The 26,221-nt window shown below is 42.3% G+C and overlaps 1 protein-coding gene across 4 annotated transcripts in view; it reads left to right on the top strand.

Annotated features, from left to right (window-relative positions):
- The window catches only part of pkn2b (protein kinase N2b), a 157,617-nt gene that overhangs the window by 92,746 nt on the left and 38,650 nt on the right, over positions 1-26,221 (top strand). For all 4 annotated transcript variants that reach the window (XM_060919748.1, XM_060919749.1, XM_060919747.1 and 1 more), the window contains exons 3-5: positions 4,973-5,118; positions 19,874-19,997; positions 24,047-24,201. In XM_060919748.1, the coding sequence (XP_060775731.1) occupies positions 4,973-5,118; positions 19,874-19,997; positions 24,047-24,201 (425 nt within the window). The remainder of the gene's footprint in view (positions 1-4,972; positions 5,119-19,873; positions 19,998-24,046; positions 24,202-26,221) is intronic.

Below are 26,221 nucleotides of genomic sequence, written 5' to 3'. Positions count from 1 at the left end.
TTAATCCACATCTTGGGCTATATTACAGTGTTATGGGGTTGTTCGTTTATAAATGCTCTGTAGACTAATCCCGAGCTTAATCCCTGTCTGGAAACCTGGCCCTGAGGCCTGAACTGTGAGTGAGATGTTATGGGCCAAGCACATAGTAATATCATACTACAGAGATGTCTGTCTAATGTACAGAATGAACGTTTAGATTTCATATTGTTTTATACCACTTAATTGACATTTTGAATGAATTCCGATAGAAATATTTTGATATGATGTGGAGTTGATGTGGACATATTGTCTACACCTCATATGCAGCCCTACAACGTGCAATGTAGGGTTGGGACCCGAAATGCAGTTCTAAATATGAGAACCAGATCCAGAATGCCAGGTACTGGATATATCCATATACAGTTGTGCTCATAAGTTTACATACCCTGGCAGAATCTATGATTTTTTTTTTTTACCATTTTTCAGAGAATATGAATGATAACACAAAAACATCTTTTCCACTCATGCTTAGTGGTTGGGTGAAACCATTTATTGTCAAACGACTGTGTTTTCTCTTTTTAAATCATAATGACAACAGAAGCTACCCAAATGACCCTGATCAAAAGTTCACATACCCTGGTGATTTTGGCCTGATAACATGCACAGAAGTTGACACAAATGGGTTTGAATGGCTACTAAAGGCAATGCCCTCACCTGTGATCTGTTTGCTTGTAATCAGTGTGTGTGCATAAAAGCTGAGTGAGTTTCTGGGATCCAGACAGACTCTTGCATCTTTCATCCAACCACTGACGTTTCTGGATTCTGAGTCATGGGGAAAGTAAAAGAATTGTCGACAGAGCTATGGGAAAAGGTAGTTGAACTGTATAAAACAGGAAAGGGATACAAAAAGATATCCACGGAATTGATAATGCCAGTCAGCAGTGTTCAAACTGTGATTAACAAATGGAAAATCAGGGGCTCTGTTAAAACCAAACCACGGTCAGGTAGGCCAACAAAAATTTATGCCAAACAGCACAGAGACAAGCCTCAAAACTTCTGGAACAAGGTAATTTGGAGTGATGAGACCAAAATTGAACTTTTTGGCCACAGCCATAAACGTTACATTTGGAGAGGTGTCAACAAGGCCTATGATGAACGGAACACCATTCCTACTGTAAAGCACGGAGGTGGATCGCTGATGCTTTGGGGATGTGTGAGCTACAAAGGCACAGGAAACTTGGTCAAAGTTGAAGGAAAGATGAATGCAGCACGTTATCAGCAAATACTGGAGGCAAATTTGCACTCATCAGCCCGGAAGCTGCGCATGGGACGTACTTGGACGTTCCAACATGACAACGATCCAAAACACAAGGCCAAGTCGACCTGTCATTGGCTACAGCAGAACAAAGTGAAGGTTCTGGAGTGTCCATCTCAGTCTCCTGACCTCAATATCATTGAGCCACTCTGGGGAGATCTCAAGCACGCAGTTCATGCAAGACAGCCCAGGAATTTACAGGAACTGGAGGCTTTTTGCCAAGAAGAATGGGCAGCTTTACCATCTGAGAAAATAAAGAGCCTCATCCACAACTACCACAAAAGACTTCAGGCTGTCATTGATGTTAGAGGGGGCAATACACGGTATTAAGAACTGGGGTATGTAAACTTTTGATCAGGGTCATTTGGATGTTTTTTGTTGTCATTATGATTTAAAAATAGAAAACACAGTTGTTTATCAATAAATGGCTTCACCCAACCACTAACCATGAGTGGGGAAAAAAGTTTGTGTTATCATTCATATTCTCTGAAAAAAGGCCAAGAAAGCAAAAATTTTGCCAGGGTATGTAAACTTATGAGCACAACTGTATATATTGATATATTGAATTTTGGTTCTGCTTATCATTTTGGCGATTGCCCTTTATTATTGAAACAAAGGCTTGATATCTGCAAGGATGTATGGAGCTATCTGCCAGGACCTATCTATGCAAGTGTTGTGTCGATGCACGACAGTGTCCATTTGCTTAGGTACAAGCTAGCATGCATGGCTAACACCTTTCAGTGTGAAAGATGGAATGTGGTAAATGGTCAAAAGTTACGTTTTGTTATTTAACATTTGACCTCTTTTTGTTACCATTTTGGAATTCTCATCCCATCTCATTATCTCTAACCGCTTTATCCTGTTCTACAGGGTCGCGGGCGAGCTGGAGCCTATCCCAGCTGACTACGGGCGAAAGGCGGGGTACACCCTGGACAAGTCGCCAGGTCATCACAGGGCTGACACATAGACACAGACAACCATTCACACTCACATTCACACCTACGGTCAATTTAGAGTCACCAGTTAACCTAACCTGCATGTCTTTGGACTGTGGGGGAAACCGGAGCACCCGGAGGAAACCCACGCAGACACGGGGAGAACATGCAAACTCCACACAGAAAGGCCCTCGCCGGCCACAGGGCTCGAACCCAGACCTTCTTGCTGTGAGGCGACAGCGCTAACCACTACACCACCGTGCCACCCACAATTTGCATGTGTAGAATGGAATTTTCCACTCCAACAGTTAGAAGCTGATCATGCTTCCACTTGCGGTCTTTCTGTTACACGGGTGATCTGTTCAGATGTTATCACTGAAACGGTGAGTTTTGACAGTTTTATTTTGTTTTAGTTGCAGTATAAGGCAATAGAATGTTTCTTTTTCATCTTGCTTTCATATTTCGTAGTGTTTGCGTATTTTTGGCCAATATTTTGCAACCGTGGTCAATTTAGATCGAACTTTTGATAGAATCTACGGCCAGTCATTTTGCCCCGCCCCCGCTCCGTCCAGTGTGGTAGTGATGTCCGGTTGTTTGTGCGCTGCAGCAGAGACCCGCGTGACCTTCAGCCGGTACAGTCGCTGTTCTTTTACCAGCGCCGTTATTCTCATCTTTCCGGTGTGTTCTTGATTTTTCCATTGTGTCCTATTTCGCCACATCAAATACCCAAAATGTATCATATTATTCATATTTAAGTGAATAATCAATTCAGTCATCATAGCTTGGCATTTTTAACCCAAGCAATCAAAAAGAGGAAATTTATTCAATATTTTCACTCATCTGTGAAGGAGGGGCTTTAATTCTTCATGATGTAGTTATTTTATATGGAAATCAATTTTACAAAAGCATTTGAATTGTAATCAAAAAAATTTCCACAGTGGAGGCCAGATAAAGCAAGATGCTATCTTTATTCTTATTAAACATGACAAAAGAAACATTGAGTGTTAGGTAAATGCAAAAAAAATAGTAAAATTAGAAAACTTATTTTTTGACACGGGGAGAACATGCAAACTCCACACAGAAAGGCCCTCGCCGGCCACGGGGCTCGAACCCGGACCTTCTTGCTGTGAGGCGACAGCGCTAACCACTACACCACCGTGCCGCCCCCATTTTGGAATTGAAATGGGAAATCGATAAGCAGAATCAGAATCGATAAAATTAAAATCATACCCGCATCTAATGTAGTGTTTGGACTCTTATAGTGAAGGATAACATTTTCATTTTTGTTAGCAAAATGAATGACTCATTAAGAATTTCCTTCATGATAACAAAATGTACGTTTACACTCGAACCATTCCAATTTGAATGACTGAAAAGTTTGGAGAAGTGCATCTCTACACTTAGGACAGTTAGATCAGAAAAGCCTTTTCAGAGCAGCATTTCTATAATGCGCAGACATTTAAAACAAAAGCACCACCGATTTTGGGTTTCTTGTATCTCATTTTAATTTACTTTGGCTGATTTTTGTATCAAGGAATCATCTTCAGTTTAGTTGATCACCAAATACTCAGTATATTATTCAGGTTGAAGAAGAATTACTGCAGCTCTGTTTAATACTGAACAAACTCAGCAACCGTCATTACACCACCCGGTCATATCATACATGTTGCTCTCACACTTTGCTTTTTTTTTCTTTTTAAGTTCTTTTTGTGGGTGGCACGGTGGTGTAGTGGTTAGCGCTGTCGCCTCACAGCAAGAAGGTCCGGGCTTTCCTCCGGGTGCTCCAGTTTCCTCCACAGTCCAAAGACATGCAGGTTAGGTTAACTGGTGACTCTAAATTGACCGTAGGTGTGAAAGTGAGTGTGAATGGTTGTCTATGTGTCAGCCCTGTGATGACCTGGCGACTTGTCCAGGGTGTACCCCACCTTTCACCCGTAGTCAGCTGGGATAGGCTCCAGCTTGCCTGCGACCCTGTAGAACAGGATAAAGCGGCTACAGATAATGAGATGAGATGAGTTCTTTTTGCACTTTCAGTAAGTTTCCATATGTGCTGGAAAAAAAGTATCTCACATGATACCCAAAGTGTAATCGTATCACAATACAGTGCTTTTATAATGCTCTTTCCATGGAGAAACCATGGCCTAATGGTTAGAGAAGCAGCTTTGGGACCGAAAGGTCACTGGTTTGATTCCCTGGACCAGCAGGAATGGCTTCTCCATGGAAAGAGCATTGCACCTAACCTCCCCCACTGTTCCCACTGCTGTGGGTATGTCAGGGTCCTGTTGTACATCGCTCTGGATAAGAGCGTCTGCTAAATGCCTGTTACGCAATGTCATTATCAGTCCTAGCCTCGTATGACTGACTATCCTAGTTTGCTATCGAGATTAGAATTATTAGTTGTTATTAGTAAAGATAAAATAAAGATTGGCTCCAAAAATATAGACTAGTTTTTATTTTACGGAATATTGAAATCATTTTACTCAATGCCCTTTCCTCCGTTTTTGTTTTTCTCACTTGTCCTCCAAACATGCAACCTGATTGGATAGAAGGTGAAACAGACCCTTGTCGCTTGAATGAATCGTAGCCGCTTCAGTGGTGCACGAGTGGTTGAAGGGGAAAAAAGTGTGAAAGCAGCCTTGTAGTCTAGTTTATTTCCCACAGCCAAGGTATATGTGATAAAAGTACCTCTTAATTTACAGTTGATTTGTCATCTATTTTGACAGCAAGTTTATTTTTCTTTAAGTTTCAGAATGCCCTTTGACCCCAGACACTCCATGCAGCACCAACAGCAGTCGCCTGGCCGCACTCAAGAAGCAGAACGACATCGAGCTCAAAGTGAAGCAGGGCGCTGAGAACATGATCCAGATGTACTCCAACGGTTCCTACAAGGTAGTGTGCTTCTGAATCGCCCTTAGTCTGGGTGTCGTAGAGATGAAGTGCATGAGTCTTAATGACGTAGTGGATGATTTGAAGGCTCCTGGATGGTATGAAGTGGCTCGTAGCTGCCATTCTAGAACAAACAGTCTGAAGAGTTTGTTAAAAATAGTTCGGATGACTTGGTGCAAATCCATCTTCCTCCATGACTGTCTTTGATCTCTAAGACAGGCTGTATGTAATGGAATGAAAACGCATGTCAGCCAGTAACGTGAGGTGAAATTACTTTTTAAATACATAACATAATTGGATACGGACATGGGACTAGGAACCTGTATTTCAATACGAGTGCACTTAGTGTTTTCGTATAGCTACTGTATTAATTCTGTCTGTTATGTGCCATATAATAACCTGGTCTGGAACTTTGTTCTTACCATGAGACATTTAAAAGGAAAAGGTGTATTTGCTTCTTTTCAGTGGCACAAGAAGTTTAAGACCACTTTAAAAGGTAACGGAGTTCAAGAGGTGAATGATCCACATTCTGAAGCAGTCACTGAACACCTTCGTTGTTGTTGGTGCTTCTGCTGTCGTCAAAAAACAAATCATAAGGCATTTTCATGATGCAAATGTATCACTGTATAATTTTGATATCGAAGTGCCACTATAAGCAGGGGCGGTCCTGGGGGCGGTCCGACCGGGCAGCCGCCCGGGGCGGCATCGCGGGGGGGGGGCGGCACGAGCGCGGGCGCGAAAAAAAAAAAACTCCCAAAAAAAAGGTCCCCCAAAAAACCCCCCGAAAAAAAAAAAACAAGAGGGGCGGGGGGGGTGAACATTTTGGATGGGGAAGCCCAATACCAAAGTTGCGCAGGTGACGTCATCAGTGTGTGTGTGTGTGTGTGCCTAACTTGTCGTAGCCCCATAATATGCACAATCCCACCAGCGGAACGTTGTACTAGTCATCAAAAAGACTTTACTACCATAGTACTACACTACTATGACATTACACAGAGTCTTAAGTAATACATTACGACTTGATCATTGCCATTCTGGTAACAGCAAATTTATAACGGGCCGTGTCCGCGATGTACAACACACGACGAGAAATGTTTAAACGACCATGTAAAGCTGTTAACATTCTGTTGGCTAATACAGAGCCCAACGGGGGGGGGGCGGCACGAGCGTGGGCGCGAAAAAAAAAAAAAACGGTCCCCAAAAAAAAACCCCCGAAAAAAAACGGGGGGGAGGGGGGGCACCAGCAGGGGGTTTCGCCTGGGGAGTAAATCACTCTAGGATCGCCACTGACTATAAGCCTCGGTCACAACCAGCTGTACGTGCTCCTACGGCCGGTCTACGTGCAAAAAACGCAAGAAACGCACGGAGGGCGCGTGTGTGACGTGCTGATTTTCGAACTGTAGACTGGCCGCAGACCGGCCGCAGAGGTTCTTTGTCATGTCAAACAAACTCTACGGGTGCTTACGTTTTTTTCAGGTTGCAAGACAAACTTGCAGCCAATGTGCGTCTTTCGCCACGAACAAAAAAAACGCAGCGATTTGGGAAACGCCAAAAATCACACGGCCAAAAAATCGTACATCCGGTTGTGACCTAGGCTATAGATTCACACATTTGTTATTCAGAATCTATAAACTGTAACCGTTACTCAGACATGTAGGCACATTTGGGAGAAAAACTTTTGGAAATGTAGAGAGTGACTTTTAACAGTGGGTAACAGACTGATGGAAGCACTGACACCTGATAATAATGACTGTACGTAGAAAAGCGAGGCATGATGTTCTTGTAAAAAATGATAACGGTGTCGTTGTATTGCCCGAGTACAGTTATCTATATTGCTTGTGTATTAGATAAATTAGCTTATGAGTTTTGGTCCTATGACAAACCGTCCTCCTCAGCGAACATCGCTACAGTGACCCGGACATGTAGATTCCTCTACAACAACCAAAGGATCCGCCCTTTTCTTACCACCTACTCCACTCCGCTCCTGGTCCAAGCGCTGATCGTCTCCCGTTTACACTACTGCAACTCTCTCCTTGCTGACCTTCCAGCTTCTGCTATCAGACCCCTGTAGCTCATCCAGAACGCTGCAGCTCACCTGGTCTACAACCTCCCTCGTTCTTCACGTCACCCGTCTGCTTGCTGACCTGCACTGGCTACCTATCACAGCTCACATCAAATTTAAGACATTGGTGCTAGCTTACCAGGCTGTCAAGAGGTTAGGGCCAGCATACCTCCAGAGTTTGATCCACCCCTACACGCCAGCCAGATCCCTATACGCCACTACTACTGGTGGCCCGGCTCCTCCTCCTCTCCTCTCCTCTCCTTCCCAGCTCACTCAAGACTGCTGTCTGTCCTGAATCCCCTTTGGTGGAATGATCATCTCATTGAAATCAGAACTGACGACTCCCTGACCACCTTCAAGTGCAGACTGAAGACTCTTCAGGCTGCACCTCTTCCCTTCTTCCCTGCCCACTGTGTAACTGCGTTTCGATCTAGACCAACCCAGGCTCTGTGCGGTCTAGCCTGGGGTTAGCTGTTTTTGAGCTCTCCGTTTAGTTTTAATTATATGGTTGGTTTGTTTCCTTGGCTGTATTTCAACAGAATATTACACTAGGTATTGTCGGTTGTTCAGTTGGCACTAGCACTTTCTTGTCTAAAAGTTCTGCACTTCGTGTATCTGACTTTTGCACTCGTCGTACGTCACTCTGGATAAGAGCGTCTGCTAAATGCCATGTAATGTAATGGTATAAGGTACAACCCCAATTCCAAAAATGCTCTGCTAAATATCGTTCCCACCATCCTTCTCTCTCTCTCTCTCTCTCTCTCTCTCTCTCTCTCTCTCTCTCTCTCTCTCTCACACACACACACACACACACACACACACACACACACACACACACACACAGTCACAATTGTCAAAAAACAGTTTAATTGTACAATCCCGATTCAAAAAAGTTGGGACAAAGTACAAATTGTAAATAAAAACGGAATGCAATAATTTACAAATCTCAAAAACTAATATTGTATTCACAATAGAACATAGACAACATATCAAATGTCGAAAGTGAGACATTTTGAAATTTCATGCCAAATATTGGCTCATTTGAAATTTCATGGCAGCAACACATCTCAAAAAAGTTGGGACAGGGGCAATGAGAGGCTGGAAAAATTAAAGGTACAAAAAAGGAACAGCTGGAGGACCAAATTGCAACTCATTAGGTCAATTGGCAATAGGTCATTAACATGACTGGGTATAAAAAGAGCATCTTGGAGTGGCAGCGGCTCTCAGAAGTAAAGATGGGAAGAGGATCACCAATCCCCCTAATTCTGCACCGACAAATAGTGGAGCAATATCAGAAAGGAGTTCGACAGTGTAAAATTGCAAAGAGTTTGAACATATCATCATCTACAGTGCATAATATCATCAAAAGATTCAGAGAATCTGGAAGAATCTCTGTGCGTAAGGCTGCTGGGCCATAGAAGGTTCACGCTGCATGCTGCACGCTGCACGCTACACGCGTGTAAAGAAAAGTGGACAAACGTAGCATGACTTGCTCTGGGCCATAGAACGGCGTTCATGTTGCACGCTGCACACGTCACGCGTGAAGCGTGAAATGAACGTGCACACTTTTTTCTAGGCGTGAAGACGGAAATTCCAGTCAATGCATGCGGTCACCGCCGCGCCAGCCAATCAGAACGGGTCTAGGGAGATAACTATGCTTTCAGGGGAAAACTTCAGAAAAAATATAATTGAATGGTATAATTGAAAAATAGTTCTTCATCGGGATTGTCAAGCAGATTATAGAATGTTCGGTGAAATTCACCACGGGTTTCTCTCAGAAGGAAGTGTTCTCGGCTCCAAATTCTGTTCCTTTTTCTCTTCCTCTGTCTCAGTAAAAGCAGAATGAGGCAATCGTCGTCATCCGAAGAGTCCATATTGTTGGTTACTCGGTCAAAGTAGAACAGACGCAACACGTGAACATCCAAGCATGAAGTTTAATGGCCCAGGGTCCGGTTCTTCACGTGAACGTGTAGCGTGCAGCATGCAGCGTGCAGCGTGAACCTTCTATGGCCCAGCAGCCTAAGGGTCAAGGCCGGAAAACCATACTGGGTGCCCGTGATCTTCGGGCCCTTAGACGACACTGCGTCACATACAGGCATGCTTCTGTATTGGAAATCACAAAATGGGCTCAGGAATATTTCCAGAGAACATTATCTGTGAACACAATTCACCGTGCCATCCGCCGTTGCCAGCTAAAACTCTATAGTTCAAAGAAGCAGCCGTATCTAAACACGATCCAGAAGCGCAGATGTCTTCTCTGGGCCAAGGCTCATTTAAAATGGACTGTGGCAAAGTGGAAAACTGTTCTGTGGTCAGACGAATCAAAATTTGAAGTTCTTTATGGAAATCAGGGACGCCGTGTCATTCGGACTAAAGAGGAGAAGGACGACCCAAGTTATCAGTGCTCAGTTCAGAAGCCTGCATCTCTGATGGTATGGGGTTGCATTAGTGTGTGTGGCATGGGCAGCTTACACATCTGGAAAGACACCATCAATGCTGAAAGGTATATCCAGGTTCTAGAGCAACATATGCTCCCATCCAGACGACGTCTCTTTCAGGGAAGACCTTGCATTTTCCAACATGACAATGCCAAACCACATACTGCATCAATTACAGCATCATGGCTGCGTAGAAGAAGGGTCCGGGTACTGAACTGGCCAGCCTGCAGTCCAGATCTTTCACCCATAGAAAACATTTGGCGCATCATAAAACGGAAGATACGACAAAAAAGACCTAAGACAGTTGAGCAACTAGAATCCTACATTAGACAAGAATGGGTTAACATTCCTATCCCTTAACTTGAGCAACTTGTCTCCTCAGTCCCCAGACGTTTACAGACTGTTGTAAAGAGAAAAGGGGATGTCTCACAGTGGGAAACATGGCCTTGTCCCAACTTTTATGAGATGTGTTGTTGTCATGAAATTTAAAAATCACCTAATTTTTCTCTTTTTAAATGATACATTTTCTCAGTTTAAACATTTGATATGTCATCTATGTTCTATTCTGAATAAAATATGGAATTTTGAAACTTCCACATCATTGCATTCCATTTTTATTTACAATTTGTACTTTGTCCCAACTTTTTATGAATCGGAGTTGTAGTTGGCTGTTGAGTGGCTTTTGAGTATAAATGTGTACATATTTACTATCAGCAAGGCTGAAAATTAGTCATCTCTCTCTCTCTCTCTCTCTCTCTCTCTCTCTCTCTCTCTTAAACTATGGCACAAATGAAGTCACATTATAGCTGTCATTAAAATCAGGAAGTTTGTTCCATAGTTTCCCAGCATTCCCCTCAGCATTCAACTCCTTACACAGTAAATACTGTCACAATAGAGGCAAGGGTCAGTTTAATGCTGAATGCCCTCTGCACAGTTTCTGTTGCAGACTAATGCTGCATTCAATTAAAACGTGAAACTAAGTATTTTTGCAATCTGACTCTGGGGGGGAACCCTCAGAATTCCTGCTTGGAATCTTGGGACCGTCTCCTCAAGCCTGTTCAGCAAGTGACCTCAAACTAACAAGGTTAATTACACCAAGAGTAAACAAAGTACTGTGTACAGTAAACAAAGCAAAAGTAATAATTTGCTTTAAACCAATCAACATACAGACGTATTAGATTAAGTCTATAACATGGACATGCAACGATGGTTACATATGAGATGTATAATATGAGAGAATATTATACTTCATATCACTGATGTTAGTTGGCTAGCTTGTTACTGACAAAAGACAAACCTGAAGACGTCCATGGTTTCTCCACTTTGTAGCTGAAATCATAAATGCTGATAGTTTGAGTTCTGACCTCCCACTTCTGAGGTAAATCAACTGCGGCATAATTTTGGGCATCTGTGACAACCCCCCACCTCAGCGACCGATCCATTTCAAATCCAGTGTGGTGGTGTCCAGAGGCAAAATTGCAAAACTTGTTCCATTGTCCAAATACTGAGGCTACATCCACACAACGGCAACGAGATTTTATTTATTTATTTTTTTTAATATCGCATCCACATGGGCAACGGATCAGTAAAATATCAGGTTCATATGGCAACGCAACGCTTGCTGAAAACGATGCAATACACATGCCACACCTCTACGTGCACTGTAAGACGGTCCCATCGGAGACACCAGAACAATAGAAGTAGACGCATGCGCATAACTGCACATGCGCACAATGACTGTCACTGTCACACGCACACACTTTCTCACTCCCTATCCTATGGATATAGTCCCTTTAAATCACGTGCTCGTTTTTTGAATGGAGACGCGGAAAGAGGAATGAACGGGGGTAGATGGAAGCCGGTACGCCAACATTCCAATATCCTCCAGAATTCTTTAATGGTCCGGAATAAATTGAATGCTACACGTTGATGGATTACTTTGTTCTTCTACGCCCTTTTTGAGGAATGTATTGTCGGACTTAAACCAACATCTGAAGAGGTGAGATCGCTCCTTTTTTTTCCCCTAGTTTTGCTGGCGGGATTGACTCTGCCCTAAGGGCTATTTTCTCTCTCTCTCTCTCTCTCTCTCACTTTGCACCATTATACAAATATTCACAGTGAAAATATTTTGTAAGCGTGTTTCATGAACCAAGTTATAGGATTTGTTGACAACTCACATCGAGTTCGTTACACTTCTACCCGGCGTGAAGCACATGTGGTTGTGACGTCATTGTAAACAAATCCGTTCTACTCATCCAGACGACTTCGCAACGGCTCCGTTGCCAGATTTTTTTCACTCTGGAACCCCTTCTCAAAAGATTTCGTTTTGGGGCACCCAAAATGCCGGTGCCGTGTGGACGCCAGGCCGAAACGATAAACAATTTTATCAGATTCACCTGAATCCGTTGCCGTGTGGACAGGGCCTGAGGGACCTGACTGTATTTCCATGACAAAGCAGGATTTAAAGATCAGGCGTCCTTCCAGATGAAGGCTCGTTTCCTGTGTGAGCTCCATCACAGATCGCTTGTGCACACTGCTATATCCAAAAACAACAGATTGTGAGTGATGGATCGTGTAGAGTGTACAATGCAGCCATCAGAAATTTTGAAAATCATATCATGTCCACTTGGCATAAAGGACAAGCAGGGCTTTCTGTCGTGTACTGAGCCCTTTATATTCTCTTTCTTGAGCGATGTGAATGAGGTGCGTGTGCGCCTGTAATGAACAGGCCTTGGAACTTTTTTACAAAGTGCCCACTGTATGCAAGCTTGTGTTTATAGGAATATTATTGTTGCCATAGCTCCTGGAAAGAGTTAATGGCACTAGTATACTTTTGTTTATTATGTTTAGGACTGTTTGTTTATAGGTGTCTCTTTACCACTGCTGTACAATTGACGCATTTTGTTTATTTAAGCTGAGAAGCCACTGAGCAGTTCCACGTATAAAACACACTAGCGCTGATGAGGGAAGCTAAAGGGAATCCAAATATGAGGATAATGTCATAAAACATTATCAAATATTAGGCCGTTATTTTGATATGAACGTTTAAGTATTGGCAGCTGACTAGCTACAAGTATGAAAGATTTTGAAAAGATTGGGCATACTAATGTTTCAAAACTGGCTTTGATCAGTTTGCAAAATTGTTTATTTTATGGCTAACTACTAGTGGTGTAGCATGGATGAGCACACATCCAGGACTTCCTGTGAAAGTGGAAAGCACTTCCTGCTGGAAAGGCTTCTGAACGAGCTGTCAAAAGGAAATGCACCACTTCAGAGATGTCGGACATATTTACATTCATTGGGTTTGTGTACTGTGAGGAGTAAACAGCAGTGTGAGCTTTGCATATGTTGTGATGATGAGCAAAACATGACAAATACATAGCTTTGGAAAGAAACTGATTACAAGAGTCAGGGATGGTGCTAGGATTTTTCATTCTGGGTCCCGGGACCCACATGACTACCCAGATTGGGGTCCGCGGCATTGTTTGTTTTTGGTGTGTGTGTATAATATATATGGGTGTCACGGTGGTGTAGTGGTTAGCACTGTCGCCTCACAGCAAGAAGGTTCTGGGTTCGAGCCCAGTGTCTGACGGGGGGCCTTTCTGTGTGGATTTTGCATGTTCTCCCCGTGTCTGTGTGGGTTTCTTCTGGGTGCTCTGGTTTCCCCCACAGTTCTACCACAGAACCCAGCCCTCTGGTAGACGGTTCAGGTCCATTGCATCACGGACAAATAGACTAAAGAACAGTTTTTACCCGAGTGCCATACGTGAAAGCCAGTCACCTACACAGATGCCAGTGGTACGGACAGAAACAGGACTGAACTGTAACACAATCTGTCTACACCTCTACATGCCTACCTCTTACCTGAATAGTATCTGTTTTTACAACCACATGCACCTAATTCTCTTGACCACGTATATTTATTTATTTATATTGCTCCTACTCAACTGCACTCTGTCAACATGGGCAAATGTGCATTTATCACGCCTAATTGTGCAATACGTTCACTTATCACCGTGCAGTAACCCACTTTATTTTTTTCGCAGTCCAAATCCCGCACTCTGATTGGCTGGCGAGCAGGTCCGTATCCTACGATACGGACCCCAGTTACGGACCTCTGGCGACTCGCTTGTTCACAACAACAACAAACATAGTAGCATTTTTTTGTCAATATTTATCTTTTTTTTTTTTTTATAAGATTTATTTATAAGATTTGTCAAAAATCTTATAAATTTTTGCCAGCATTTCTCAGGAGAATGGCATTAATTTTACAGCATGGATAGTGATAACCACAGTGTTCACAGTGAAAGCAAGTTTTACTACCCTGAGGAAGAAGAAATAAGGCCATTATTAAAAAATGTTCTGTTTCCAGTCCACCGGCCGGGTGAGTGCCGTTTGTGCGGTTGAAATTTTTTTTTTTTAACGCCAGTTTTTCGACTTTTTTTTTCGGGTTCGTAAATCTAAAATCGAACTTGACATTTACGCATTCCCAGGGCTTTCCACTAACACTACGTTCAGACTGCAACCTGAAACGACCCATATCCGATTTGTTGTGAAATCCGATTTTTTTGTTAGGCCGTTCACATTACCAATTATATGAGACTTGTATGCAATCTCCAATATGAACGGAAAACGACCCAAAAGTGTCCCGCATGCGCAAATTGACACGGAATAAGCACATCTACGTAATACGTAAACAAAAAAAAGCGCACTCTTCAAGTTTGCAAGTAAAGCATGGAGATGAGGCGAGACCTGGCGATGTGGTTTTTGTGGCGGCGGCGGAACTCGCACAATAATCTGATTAATGTGGGCAGCAGACTAATGAGATCGAAGGTGTCAAATTAGTGGAAATTTCCAGAACAATCTTATAATCTTGTAATACAGGATGATTTAACATCCAGGTCCCTACCAAATCCACCATTAGCTTGATCAATTCTATAAAAGTCTATTTAAATTCTGAAAACTGTACAAATGTTGTTGTTTTCCACCAAAGAGGCGGGATTAGCCAACGCAGAATAGTGACGTTTGTCTCTTGTTGATGACGTGTAGGTTGCATGAATGCGACCTGTCCGGTCAGACTGCAGTCGCATGTGAAAATATCGGATATGCATCGGAATTAGGACCACATATCCAAGCGGCCTGGGTCGCATGTGAAAAAATCGGATCTGTGTCGTTCAGATTGTCAATAACAAATCGGATACAGGTCGCATATGGGCAAAAAAATCGGATATGGGTCGTTTCAGGGTGCAGTCTGAACGTAGTCTAAGGCTCATACGAGCCAGCCATGACAAATAAGTAGCCAGCCGGGGAGGGGGGGGAGTAAACACAAAATAAACTCCTGTGTTCCCAGGATTAGATGTATTTTCCACAGACCATTTATTTATTCACTTTACTCAAATACAAAGTAAAATGGCAGTAAATCTTCTTTCTTTTCTTGCGTATTGCATCATGAGGCGTTCCTGGCTTGTAAATCTCTTATTTTTGGTGCATGACACATTCACGCAGCTGAGCATGCTATTAATTAACAACGACAACGGTCTGCAGTGGGGCTACACAGTTAAACACTCAGCCAACATTTCTCCATTTGTGTATGAAAATACACTCCAACCACTCAGTTTGGTTTCATTTACAACCAACGGTGTCTTTTGATGCCAGCACGGAATTGAACGAGAGAAGACTGGTTTACCGGAGACAAAATAAGCGTCATCTCTGCTTCTGTTCCCTCCGACGGCCCCGACACACTACTGCCTCTGCCAAGTGCGCACGCACACACTGCATGTCGGGGCCGCGGATGAGTTACTCTCCCTTGATCAATGAAGTCGGCGGGGAATTTGTGGTTATTATCGGTACAAACAGCGTGAATCACAACTTAAATGAGTGCGGTTCAGTTTGACATTGTCAGTCCGTTAGATAAACATTTCATTTTATTAAAATCGAAAATTAATATTTAGAGCCTGTGGGCTACAAAAATAATAGTCAAAGTAGCCGGCTGGACTTAATTGTGTAGTCGGCTGTATGGCCGGCAGCCGGCTCTTGTGGAAAGCACTGCATTCCGCGCGGAATATAGAACTGAATCAGCTCTGCGCATGCGCCGTGCGGCACAAAAAAATGGCAGCCACCATGAAGGAAGCAGATCCGGAGTTTTCAAACATTTGCTTAAGTGTGAAATCGCAAAATGGTATTCTAGCAAACAACAAAATAGTAAAGATTCAGAAAAACAAATCATTCAGTGATCATTTTAATAGTGTAATTTCATCCGAACTAGGCCTAACGCATACCTGCCAACTTGTACGCATCTTGCGTAGCCGCTTCGAATTTTTACTTCATTGTACAACTGTACGTTTTCACATTAAAAAGTACGCATATCGTCTGAACTCGCATTTCAGTCAAGTTCTCGCTGAAGTTGATACCGCTGATCTGTGAGAAAACTCAAAGCCAGAATGGAACGCTTTGCCCAATCCCCTGCTCCTCTTCCAGAGCGTGTGGCTCTGCCCTCTTCACCCCCTCCCCGTCCTCCTTCGCGTCTCTGACTTGAGTGCAGCGGTGCAGCCAGGTGGCTAGAGCGAGTCGGGGATTGAAACGTCGGTTAGAGACGTCGTTTTTATATTTGTAACAGAAACGGTTGTGTTTCACGTGTACTCAAGCTTCCTAGCTGTTATTTTGTGCATTTACAACACCAACAGTACAGGCTAGTTCTTCATTTAACTTCGAAGCCGTCACTCGAGGTTGCATATTCGATGCGGTAACCAACGAAACCTGATTACAATTCCTCTCGCGCTCTCATTGAATCACTATGATAAGTACCACTTTATTGATGTGCTCAACAAAACGTAGCATGTTGTATATCTTAAGGGCAGTCGGTAACTTCTGTCAATGGTAGCCTAGAATGTTTGCAGATGATGTGAAGTCGAAAATTGGTCATCCCTCTTATGAAAAAACCTGCGTGGTACTGCAGTATCAAATGTTTTTTTATACAGTATTACTGCAGTAAATGCAATATTTCGAATGCAAATGCAATAGTTTGCACATGAAAAAGGCATACTACAAAATACTGCAGTGTACTGTATAATGCAGTATTTTACTGTATAATGTAATATACTTCCAACATGTTAAAAATGCAAATGTCTAAACCTATTGCATGGGAAATGTGTGCATACCATGTTTTGTGTTGAAAGTGCCTTTTTTACATACTGTATTAATTTAATGTGTTATTTATTTTTGAAAGAGTGGCTCTGCTTTAATTTCATTTCATTTGCACATGTATTTAATGTTTGTTGTGCTTTTCAAAACGGAAGGAAGTTCCCAAGAGCCATCAATAACAGTTTCCCAAAGTCTATCAATAGGAATGTTTTACAAAACTGGACTATGTTCCCAAGGTCAATCAATAAAACTGGACTGAAAGTGTGTTTTTGGTCTGCTGGTTGTGGTCTGTGGCCGGGGCCACATGCGCGCCGGGTTGGGGTGAGGTTGACACGAGGGGGGTACTCATGAAATTGTAAAATTGTACTCAAAATTTTTTCAAGGTTGGCAGGTATGCTAACGGTCGATTTAGAACTACAAAAAGTCCGTGTGTCGGAAATTTTAAGTACCTTTGTAAAAGTTTTGCAAATGTAGCAGTCAGCATTTAAAATGCTAACAAAGTTTTTGTACACGTTTCAGTTGATTAAACTGTCATATTTTATTAAATGTGTCTGCTTTTGTAATAAAGTACTGAAAGAAAAAGCAAACACAGCATTGCAATTTCTTATCCATCCATAAAAAATAAAAAAAAAAATCCCTCCCTCCCGACTGAAAATTTTTTTGCTCACCCGGTAGACAGGAAACAGATTTTTTTTTTAAGGATGGCCTAAAAGAAAATATTTCAGGAGAATGTGGGCGGCATGGTGGTGTAGTGGTTAGCACTGTCGCCTCACAGCAAGAAGGTCCGGGTTCGAGCCCCTTTCTGTGTGGAGTTTGCATGTTCTCCCCGTGTCCGCGTGGGTTTCCTCCGGGTGCTCCGGTTTCCCCCACAGTCCAAAGACATGCAGGTTAGGTTAACTGGTGACTCTAAATTGACCGTAGGTGTGAGTGTGAATGGTTGTCTGTGTCTATGTGTCAGCCCTGTGATGACCTGGCGACTTGTCCAGGGTGTACCCCGCCTTTCGCCCGTAGTCAGCTGGGATAGGCTCCAGCTTGCCTGCGACCCTGTAGAACAGGATAAAGCGGCTACAGATAATGAGATGAGATTTCAGGAGAAAGCTAAAAACCTGTAATTTGCTAACGCAGAGCAAAAACATGGCTGAATCCTGAATGACTCAATTTTGTATAAATAGGGGACTACATAGGCGGCAAAATGTCGTGTTTTTTTTTTTTTCCTGCCATGGAAGTGCACTTGTATACTGAGGAGAAAGCCATTTGCATTACAGCCGTGAATGAGGATTCAAAATGGCGGCTCGCCTCGGCTCGGTTTTCCCTTTCAGGTGCTCTCGTTTTCTGTTAGAATTTGGTAAAGAAAAAAAAAATATATTATTTACCAGCTTAAGGTCGGTCCATATGGTGAAATATCGTGACCTCGGCCCAGAGGGCCTCGCTCAGTACTTTCAAGACCTCGGTCACAGTATTTCATGATACGGACCTCCCAGCTGGTAAATAACATGTAAATAACATCATAGGTCACACCCTAGATACATAGAACTGCTTTTTTTTTTTTTTAAAGCAGTTCTTGAAAAGACATGTTTATCTTTTTTTATTGACTTATCTATCTTATATAGATTTGTTTGTCTTTTTACTTGAATGTTTATCTTGTATAGATCTGACTTTCCCCCCTTAATACTAAGTGCTTTTTGAATACACCGACTGGATTGCGTGCTTCGGTTTCACTGAACTGTACGATGCAGTGACAATAAAGGAATCTTGAATAATTTACCCACAAATGTATTTATTTATTATTTATTCTGCCCACTGTGCGCGCTCTCACTCTGTGTGTTTGTGTGCGCGCGCGCGCATGTTCACCACTTCAGATGGGTTAAATGCAGAGGAAGAATTTTGCTGTGCTTGTTTACATTAGACAAAATAAATAAATAAAGGCTTGTTGTTCTTAATTTACCCACAAATGTTTTTTATTCCACTTGAAAAGTGTTCGGCAAACCCACTACCAGATTTGGGACACTCCAACATCCTGAACCATTTATTATTTGGGACTTCTAAATACACTGGAGATGCTAAAGGCTCACAAAAGTACAGATGCGTCCCAATACTTCGTGGCAGGTTTCGTGCCGGAATGTTATGGGAAATTCCCGATAAAGAAAAATACCTTATTATGACAAAGGTAAGCTCAACTGTGGACTTATAACAGTAATAAACAAGCCAGAGCCTAGAGCTCGCATATTTTATAGTGTTTAGCCTCGTCTACATTATCGGTACAGAACAAACATGCTGCTAGTTGAGCCAAGCATTAGGTCGAATAAAATACTATATCGCATCCAAAGCCCACATCCAGAAATCCACACTTGCGATGACGTCATGTGAAGGCGACCATGATGTTGTGACCTTTTTGTTCTGTTCAGGTTTGCTTTGTTTGTTAAACAACATAATGTAATAGATTTGCCAAGGCAGTCAGGAAAAATTCTTCAAGCAGCAGCCATGTGTCCCGAGACACATTAAAATTCTGAACATGCATTTTTTGGCTTTTTTTTTTTGCGTAAAAATGCACAATCTCTGCATTAAGAAAGAAAGAAAGAAAGCACAACTTTATTCATCACACACTTGTGAAATTTCCTCTCTGCATTTAACCCATCTGAAGCAGTGAACACACACATGCGCACACACATGAGCAATGAGCACACACACATACCCAGAGCAGTGGGCAGCCATGCGACAGCGCCCAGGGAGCAGTTGGGGGTTCAGTGCCTCGCTCAAGGGCACCTCAGCCCAAGGCCGTCCCATATTAACCTAACCTAACTGCATGTCTTTGGACTGTGGGGGAAACCGGAGCACCCGGAGGAAACCCACACAGACACGGAGAGAACATGCAAACTCCACACAGAAAGGCCCTCGCCGGCCACTGGGCTCGAACCCAGAACCTTCTTGCTGTGAGGCGACTGTGTAACCACTACACCACTGTGCCACCCAATAACGTGATCCCTGAGAGTGTAGTGTTTTTTTTTTTGTTTGTTTGTTTGTGCCTTTTTTTTTTACCAGGATGATACTTTCAGCATTATTTCTAAACTAGACAGGCTTTAGATTAAATAAAAGCTTGATGTTTTCCTTTCCTTTACAGGATCGGAAGCTACTTGCCATGGCCCAGCAAATGCTCCAGGACAGCAAGACCAAAATTGAGTTCATTCGGATGCAGATCCTCAAAGCGAGTCAGACCAATGAGATGAGTTACGAAAATACTGAAGGTAAAGGTTTCTTTTAATGGCACTCTTAACCCTCGAGTTCTGCTCAGTGTTTAGTAATGGATGTGTTGTTAAGTCAGGGCACCTAATGAGAGCTGACAGAAATAATCCAGTAATAACTGGTATTGCCTCCTGTTATCGGTCTTATGTTTTGGCATCCTCCAGTTGACGCCTGTGTGTAAAGGAGAGAGAGAGGGGAATTAAGCCACCACTAACGACCCTTTAGTTTCACATTTACTAATATAATTATTGTTGAGTCAATTCCCTTTTAGTAGAAATGGAATATTTTGACCTGAACCATGTTTAAGAGTTACCTTCAAAGCAAGTTATTAATTTCCTTCTCTAACATCCAGGTATACGTTTCAAATAACACTACTGTTAAGCAGAACTACAAAAGCAGGTTATGTATGAGCCTAAAACCTTTGTAGGTGCAATTGGTAATTAAGTGATCAATCTCATTAAATCAGTCTCATTAAACAATACCTTTAATTTTGGTGCTTAATAATAAATTACCAAACAGCTAAATTATGGTATATTCCAAATCATTATGATCACTTACCGTATTACACAACTCGTATGCACCTTGGAATTCTTTGAGGTTGGGCGACTTCAAAAATATCGGAACACAATAAACACACAGTTTCAACAATAATTGAATTTATTATAACAAAGATAAAAATGAATAACGTCAGTTGAAAAAAAAATATATATATATATATATATATATATATATATATATATATATATATATATATATATATATACAGCATGTATGTGTGTCCACGTGGCCTGAACAAAGAGTTAGCCTGGATGGCTAGCTAAGGTGTGTTTGTGTATGTCCACGTGGCCTGACAAAGAGTTAGCCTGTGTGTGGCCTGAACAAAAAGTTAGCATGGATTGCTAGCTAAGGTATGTTTGTGTATGGCCTGTGGCCTAAGCAAAAAGGTTAGCCTAGCTTGCTAACGAGACAAAGGAATTAGCCGTGTGTTTAGCTAAGGTGTGTTGTGAGGCCTGTGGCCACATGTTTCTAAGTAACAAAGGACTAGCCGGTAGCTAACCCACTAGCTCATAACACTACTAAATCCACTGAAACCTTGATGAGGTCAAAATATGTAATAAGGAAATTGAGGATGTTAGTAAGGAATAGAGAAGCATGCACAGCCTATCTATTAAACAATTGAGAGATTAACAAAATAGAACAATCATCCATTCGACACGCTGCGTGTCTACAGTGTAAACAATTAAACCGTTCCTGAGTTTAAATTCACACTACTTCAATAAAAGCTAATTCCTAAGACTAGGTTTTGTCCAAAATTTGCCAGTCTTACTTCAGTATCTCGCCTCTACGCGAGATTATGAGATGTTCTGAGACTTTTGGAGTTTCACCGTTGTGAAGGCCTCCGTGAGGCCCTTCCGTGGAAAGCAGAGGATTTCTTGGTCCGACGCGTGGTCGCTCGTGATGAAAAGAGAGTCTCTGATCAGAATAATGTGCACAGCACTTTAAAATTAGAAGGATCCGGTCGCTTCTAACTCTTAAATTAAACTGCTTGGGCGGCAGTTCGCAAGTACTTATAAGGAACAAATGAAAAACCAGTTGTAACTCGACTGAGTTAAAAATCGCGCGATTCTGGAGTTTTACCGTGGCCAAAGGTAAACAAAGAAAACGCGCTAAATCGTGGATCTTGCAAGAAAGAAGAAAAGACGTCTGTTCTTGGGTTTGCTCGGCGGAGCGAGCGATCCTCCTTGTGTCCGTGTTGAATTCATGGCGCCGAAAGAGGAAGTAGGAAGCGTTGCTCAGTTGCTTATAGCTTCATGGAGGATGTGGCGTAGGAAATCCCGCCCAGGTGTGACGTAGGTCAACGCGGAAGTTAGCTGATGGGAAATGTAGTTTCTTAAAGGGACTGTGTGTACCTACACCTTCCTCTTTGCAAATCAACTGAGTAAAGTCTTTGAACAGCATTTCTCATTCGTATGAGCATTTCTTAGATGTTGGACATAAATCCATGCCTGTATCGATGCTGAAGAGTGAGAGACAGATGGGAATGGGCGTGTTAGTGATTTTTATTTTCCTTATGGTCAATTAGCTATCTCAGGTGTTAACGATGCCGATAACTTTAGCTGTTGAAATCCTGGTTGACACTGTACGGATTTTAGCTTGATTTTATTGTCACAGACATGTATTGTTTAAAAAAAAAAATCACATGATGTTTTTGTGACCTAAGGCAAACGGTGACAAAGTTCTGGCTGTGTCAGAAAGTTTTGATAAATCTGAGTGTGTAACCAGTGCTACAACATTCCTCTAAAAACCATCAATAGGAGGACAGGATGAAATGGGACAGCTAAAAATACTATAATGTTGCCCTTACAGGGCGTCTACAAAAACAGCACGTTTCAAAAAATTTGATATAATTTCACAATCTAATAACTTTGTCAATTCTCGTTCAAGTGACCTCAAATTTTAACAGCATGTGTGGAAACAGATCAAATTATGTTTAATGTTTTTTGTTTTTACCTTTTTAGGTATAGAAATGCCATTCACTGGAAAAGAAAAGGCGTTTTGTGTGTTAGAGTCCGCTCGAACACAGTCGAACAAGACTGCAGCGTGCATTTGTGAGAGAATTCTCTAAAAATGCACCAACTGCAATGCAGATTTGGACACGGCACAAAAAGTTCAAAGAGGAAGTCTGTGTCTCAGGCGACGTGCATATTGAAAATTTGTGAAATCGTTCATGGAATCCACATACCTTTTGAATTTCTCATTCAAATTTTGAGGAAGGGGCAGCATGGTGGTGTAGTGGTTAGCACTGTCACCTCACAGCAAGAAGGTCCGGGTTCGAGCCCTGTGGCCGGCGAGGGCCTTTCTGTGTGGAGTTTGCATGTTCTCCCCGTGTTCGCGTGGGTTTCCTCCGGGTGCTCCGGTTTCCCCCACAGTCCAAAGACATGCAGGTTAGGTTAACTGGTGGCTCTAAATTGACCGTAGGTGTGAATGTGAGTGTGAATGGTTGTCTGTGTCTATGTGTCAGCCCTGTGATGACCTGGCGACTTGTCCAGGGTGTACCCCGTCTTTCGCCCGTAGTCAGCTGGGATAGGCTCCAGCTTGCCCGCGACCCTGTAGAACAGGATAAAGTGGCTAGAGATAATGAGATGAGATGAATTTTGAGGAATAAATCTTATATTGCTCAACATTAAAGGAACAGTCCACCATATTTCCATAATGAAATATGCTCTTATCTGAATTGAGACGAGCTGCTCCGTACCTATCCGAGCTTTGCGCGACCTCCCAGTCAGTCAGACGCGCTGTCACTCCTGTTAGCAATGTAGCTAGGCTCAGCATGGCCAATGGTATTTTTTGGGGCTGTAGTTAGATGCGACCAAACTCTTCCGCGTTTTTCCTGTTTACATAGGTTTATATGACCAGTGATATGAAACAAGTTCAGTTACACAAATTGAAACGTAGCGATTTTCTATGCTATGGAAAGTCCGCACTATAATGACAGGCGTACTAAAACCTTCTGCGCGCTTCGGCAGCGCAGTGATACGGAGCTCAGATATCAATGTGCTGCCGAAGCGCGCAGAAGGTTTTAGTACGCCTGTCATTATAGTGTGGACTTTCCATAGCATAGAAAATCGCTACGTTTCAATTTGTGTAACTGAACTTGTTTCATATCACTGGTCATATAAACCTATGTAAACAGGAAAAACGCGGAAGAGTTTGGTCGCATCTAACTACAGCCCCAAAAAATACCATTGGCCATGCTGAGCCTAGCTACATTGCTAACAGGAGTGACAGCGCGTCTGACTGACTGGGAGGTCGCGCAAAGCTCGGATAGGTACGGAGCAGCTCGTCTCAATTCAGATAAGAGCATATTTCATTATGGAAGTACGGTGGACTGTTCCTTTAAGCCTGTTCAGTTTCGTTTGCCAAGACTATGTAGTTTCTGGGATATTTACATCTCAATTTTTTGAAACACCCTGTACTGTCATGTTGCATGGTTAAACTGCTTTGTTTGGCTGTGTGCTGAAGCTAATGTTGGTGACCTTTGACCCTGCAGTGCCTACAAACAAGTCCATAATCAGTCCTCTGGATCTGCGGCTGGAGGAGCTGCGACATCACTTCCGGATCGAGTCTGCCGTAGCTGAAGGAGCCAAGAACGTCATGAAGCTGCTCGGCTCAGGGAAAGTCACAGAGAAAAAAGCTCATTCAGAGGTGCGCTCAGTTCACCACAGTCTGATTTTCAACGGCAAAATATAGAATAATATTAGAACCACTTCTTCAGTATTTTCTTCAATACGATATTCATTTCACCCGTTTCAGTCGCAGCCTGTTTCATGTGCAAAAACATGTAAACAGAAAGTACAAATGAAATAACTTAAAACTATATAATAAAATATGGGTTAACAGGAATGACGTTTCGTAGGTATCAGGGCTTTGAACCGGTTCAAGGAACGAAAACGAAAACCGGGAACTTTTTCTATTTCACATGGAACAGAAACGAAACCAGAAACTTTATTATTTTTTATGTTCCGGAACAGAAACGCTTATTAAAAATAATGGTAACCGGTTAATACCGGTTTTTATTTCGTTCCTCAAAGTTTCTGTAGCCTACAAATAGTCATTCTTCTCCTGCGCAAGTTTCTATGACCCGCTGGGGTTCACTTCCTGTGTGACGTTCGCTGATTGAATGGAGAGAGCGGGAAGGTGGACTACTAGTGGGTAATTGCATTACTGAGTGTCTGAGCAAAGAAGAGCCTGAACGTTGCAACCTCCCTATTGGCTGTTTGTAAAAATGTATCAGTTGTTGCCCTTCCCACGGGAATCATCGCGGGCTCGAGAGACGAGACCTGACGAGTTAGTTCGTTGGTAGCAGAACAAAATGTCTGGACACAAATCGGGTTTTCAGAAAAGGAAAGAAAATAAACAGAGGGTCGAAAATACAAAAAAGGAGGCAGAAAATGCAAAACGAGTTTTAAGGTAGGACAAATGGTTAGTTTTTAAGGCAGCCCGCCGTGGCTGCAGGCTTTCAGTTGTCATTGAATGGTTACTTTTCTGAGGCAGCCCGCCGTGGCTGCCTGCAGGCTTATTTATTATAGCCCATTTAGTTAAAATAGTTGATATAAAATGTTTATAGTTATAGTTATGTGATGGTTGTCCTGATTTAGACTGGTGGGGTTTTTTTTTTGGGGGGGGGGGGTTTGCGCGATGTTGCACCCGGGTCCAGATTAGGGCAGAACCGGCCCTGGCTACATTTCAGGTGTAGTTTGTTTTATGTATGTATGTACTTGCATAGATGTGTACTTGGTCTTCCAATATGGCGCCTAACAAAATCTCGCGGCGCGGTGACGTCATGCGGTAGCCCTCTATAGGGCCTGACTAGCCTTTGGTAACACACTAAACGAATTCTCTTTCATTTTTGGCACTTTTTCTGTTTGTGTAGATGGGAAGACATACTGAGAATCCAAATCGCCAACATTTGAAATAATAATTGTTTTGAATTATTTCTTGTCTTATTTAATGAAGGTTGTAATAGAATTAGCCTACATTTGGCTTAAGCTGGATGAGACAGAGACATAATTTTATAGCCATTTGTTAAACAGCTGACAGGGAACGTAATTAACCGTTCCGGGAACGAAATTTTTTTGTTCTAACCGGTTCGGGAACGTCTATTTAATGGTGGAACCCAAAACCGGAAACATTAAAATTCCGTTTCTGTTCGGAACGAACCAATAGGAAAAAAATTCCGGTTCAAAGCCCTGGTAGGTATTAAGGAAAGTAAGTAAAAAGGAAAAATGACACTGTAATTTCTTCTTGGAAAGGCAAATGGTGTGTCAATCTAATATTACAATTTAAAAATATTAAGCAAAAAAAAAAATTAGATATATACAGTGGTGCTTGAAAGTTTGTGAACCCTTTACAATTTTCTATATTTCTGCACAAATATGACCTAAAACATCATCAGATTTTCACACAAGTCCTAAAAGTAGATAAAGAGAACCCAGTTAAACAAACGAGACAAAATGATTGATTATACTTGGTCGTTTATTTATTGAGGAAAATTATCCAATATTACATATCTGTGAGTGGCAAAAGTATGTGAACCTTTGCTTTCAGTATCTGGTGTGACCCCCTTGTGCAGCAATAACTGCAACTAAACGTTTGCGGTAACTGTTGATCAGTCCTGCACACCGGCTTGGAGGCATTTTAGCCCATTCCTCCGTACAGAACAGCT

The sequence above is a fragment of the Neoarius graeffei genome, chromosome 4, assembly GCF_027579695.1.
Source record: "Neoarius graeffei isolate fNeoGra1 chromosome 4, fNeoGra1.pri, whole genome shotgun sequence".
NCBI lineage: Eukaryota > Metazoa > Chordata > Actinopteri > Siluriformes > Ariidae > Neoarius > Neoarius graeffei.
The sequence above is the reverse complement of the archived record's forward strand: the minus strand, read 5'-3'. Positions and strand labels throughout refer to the sequence as shown.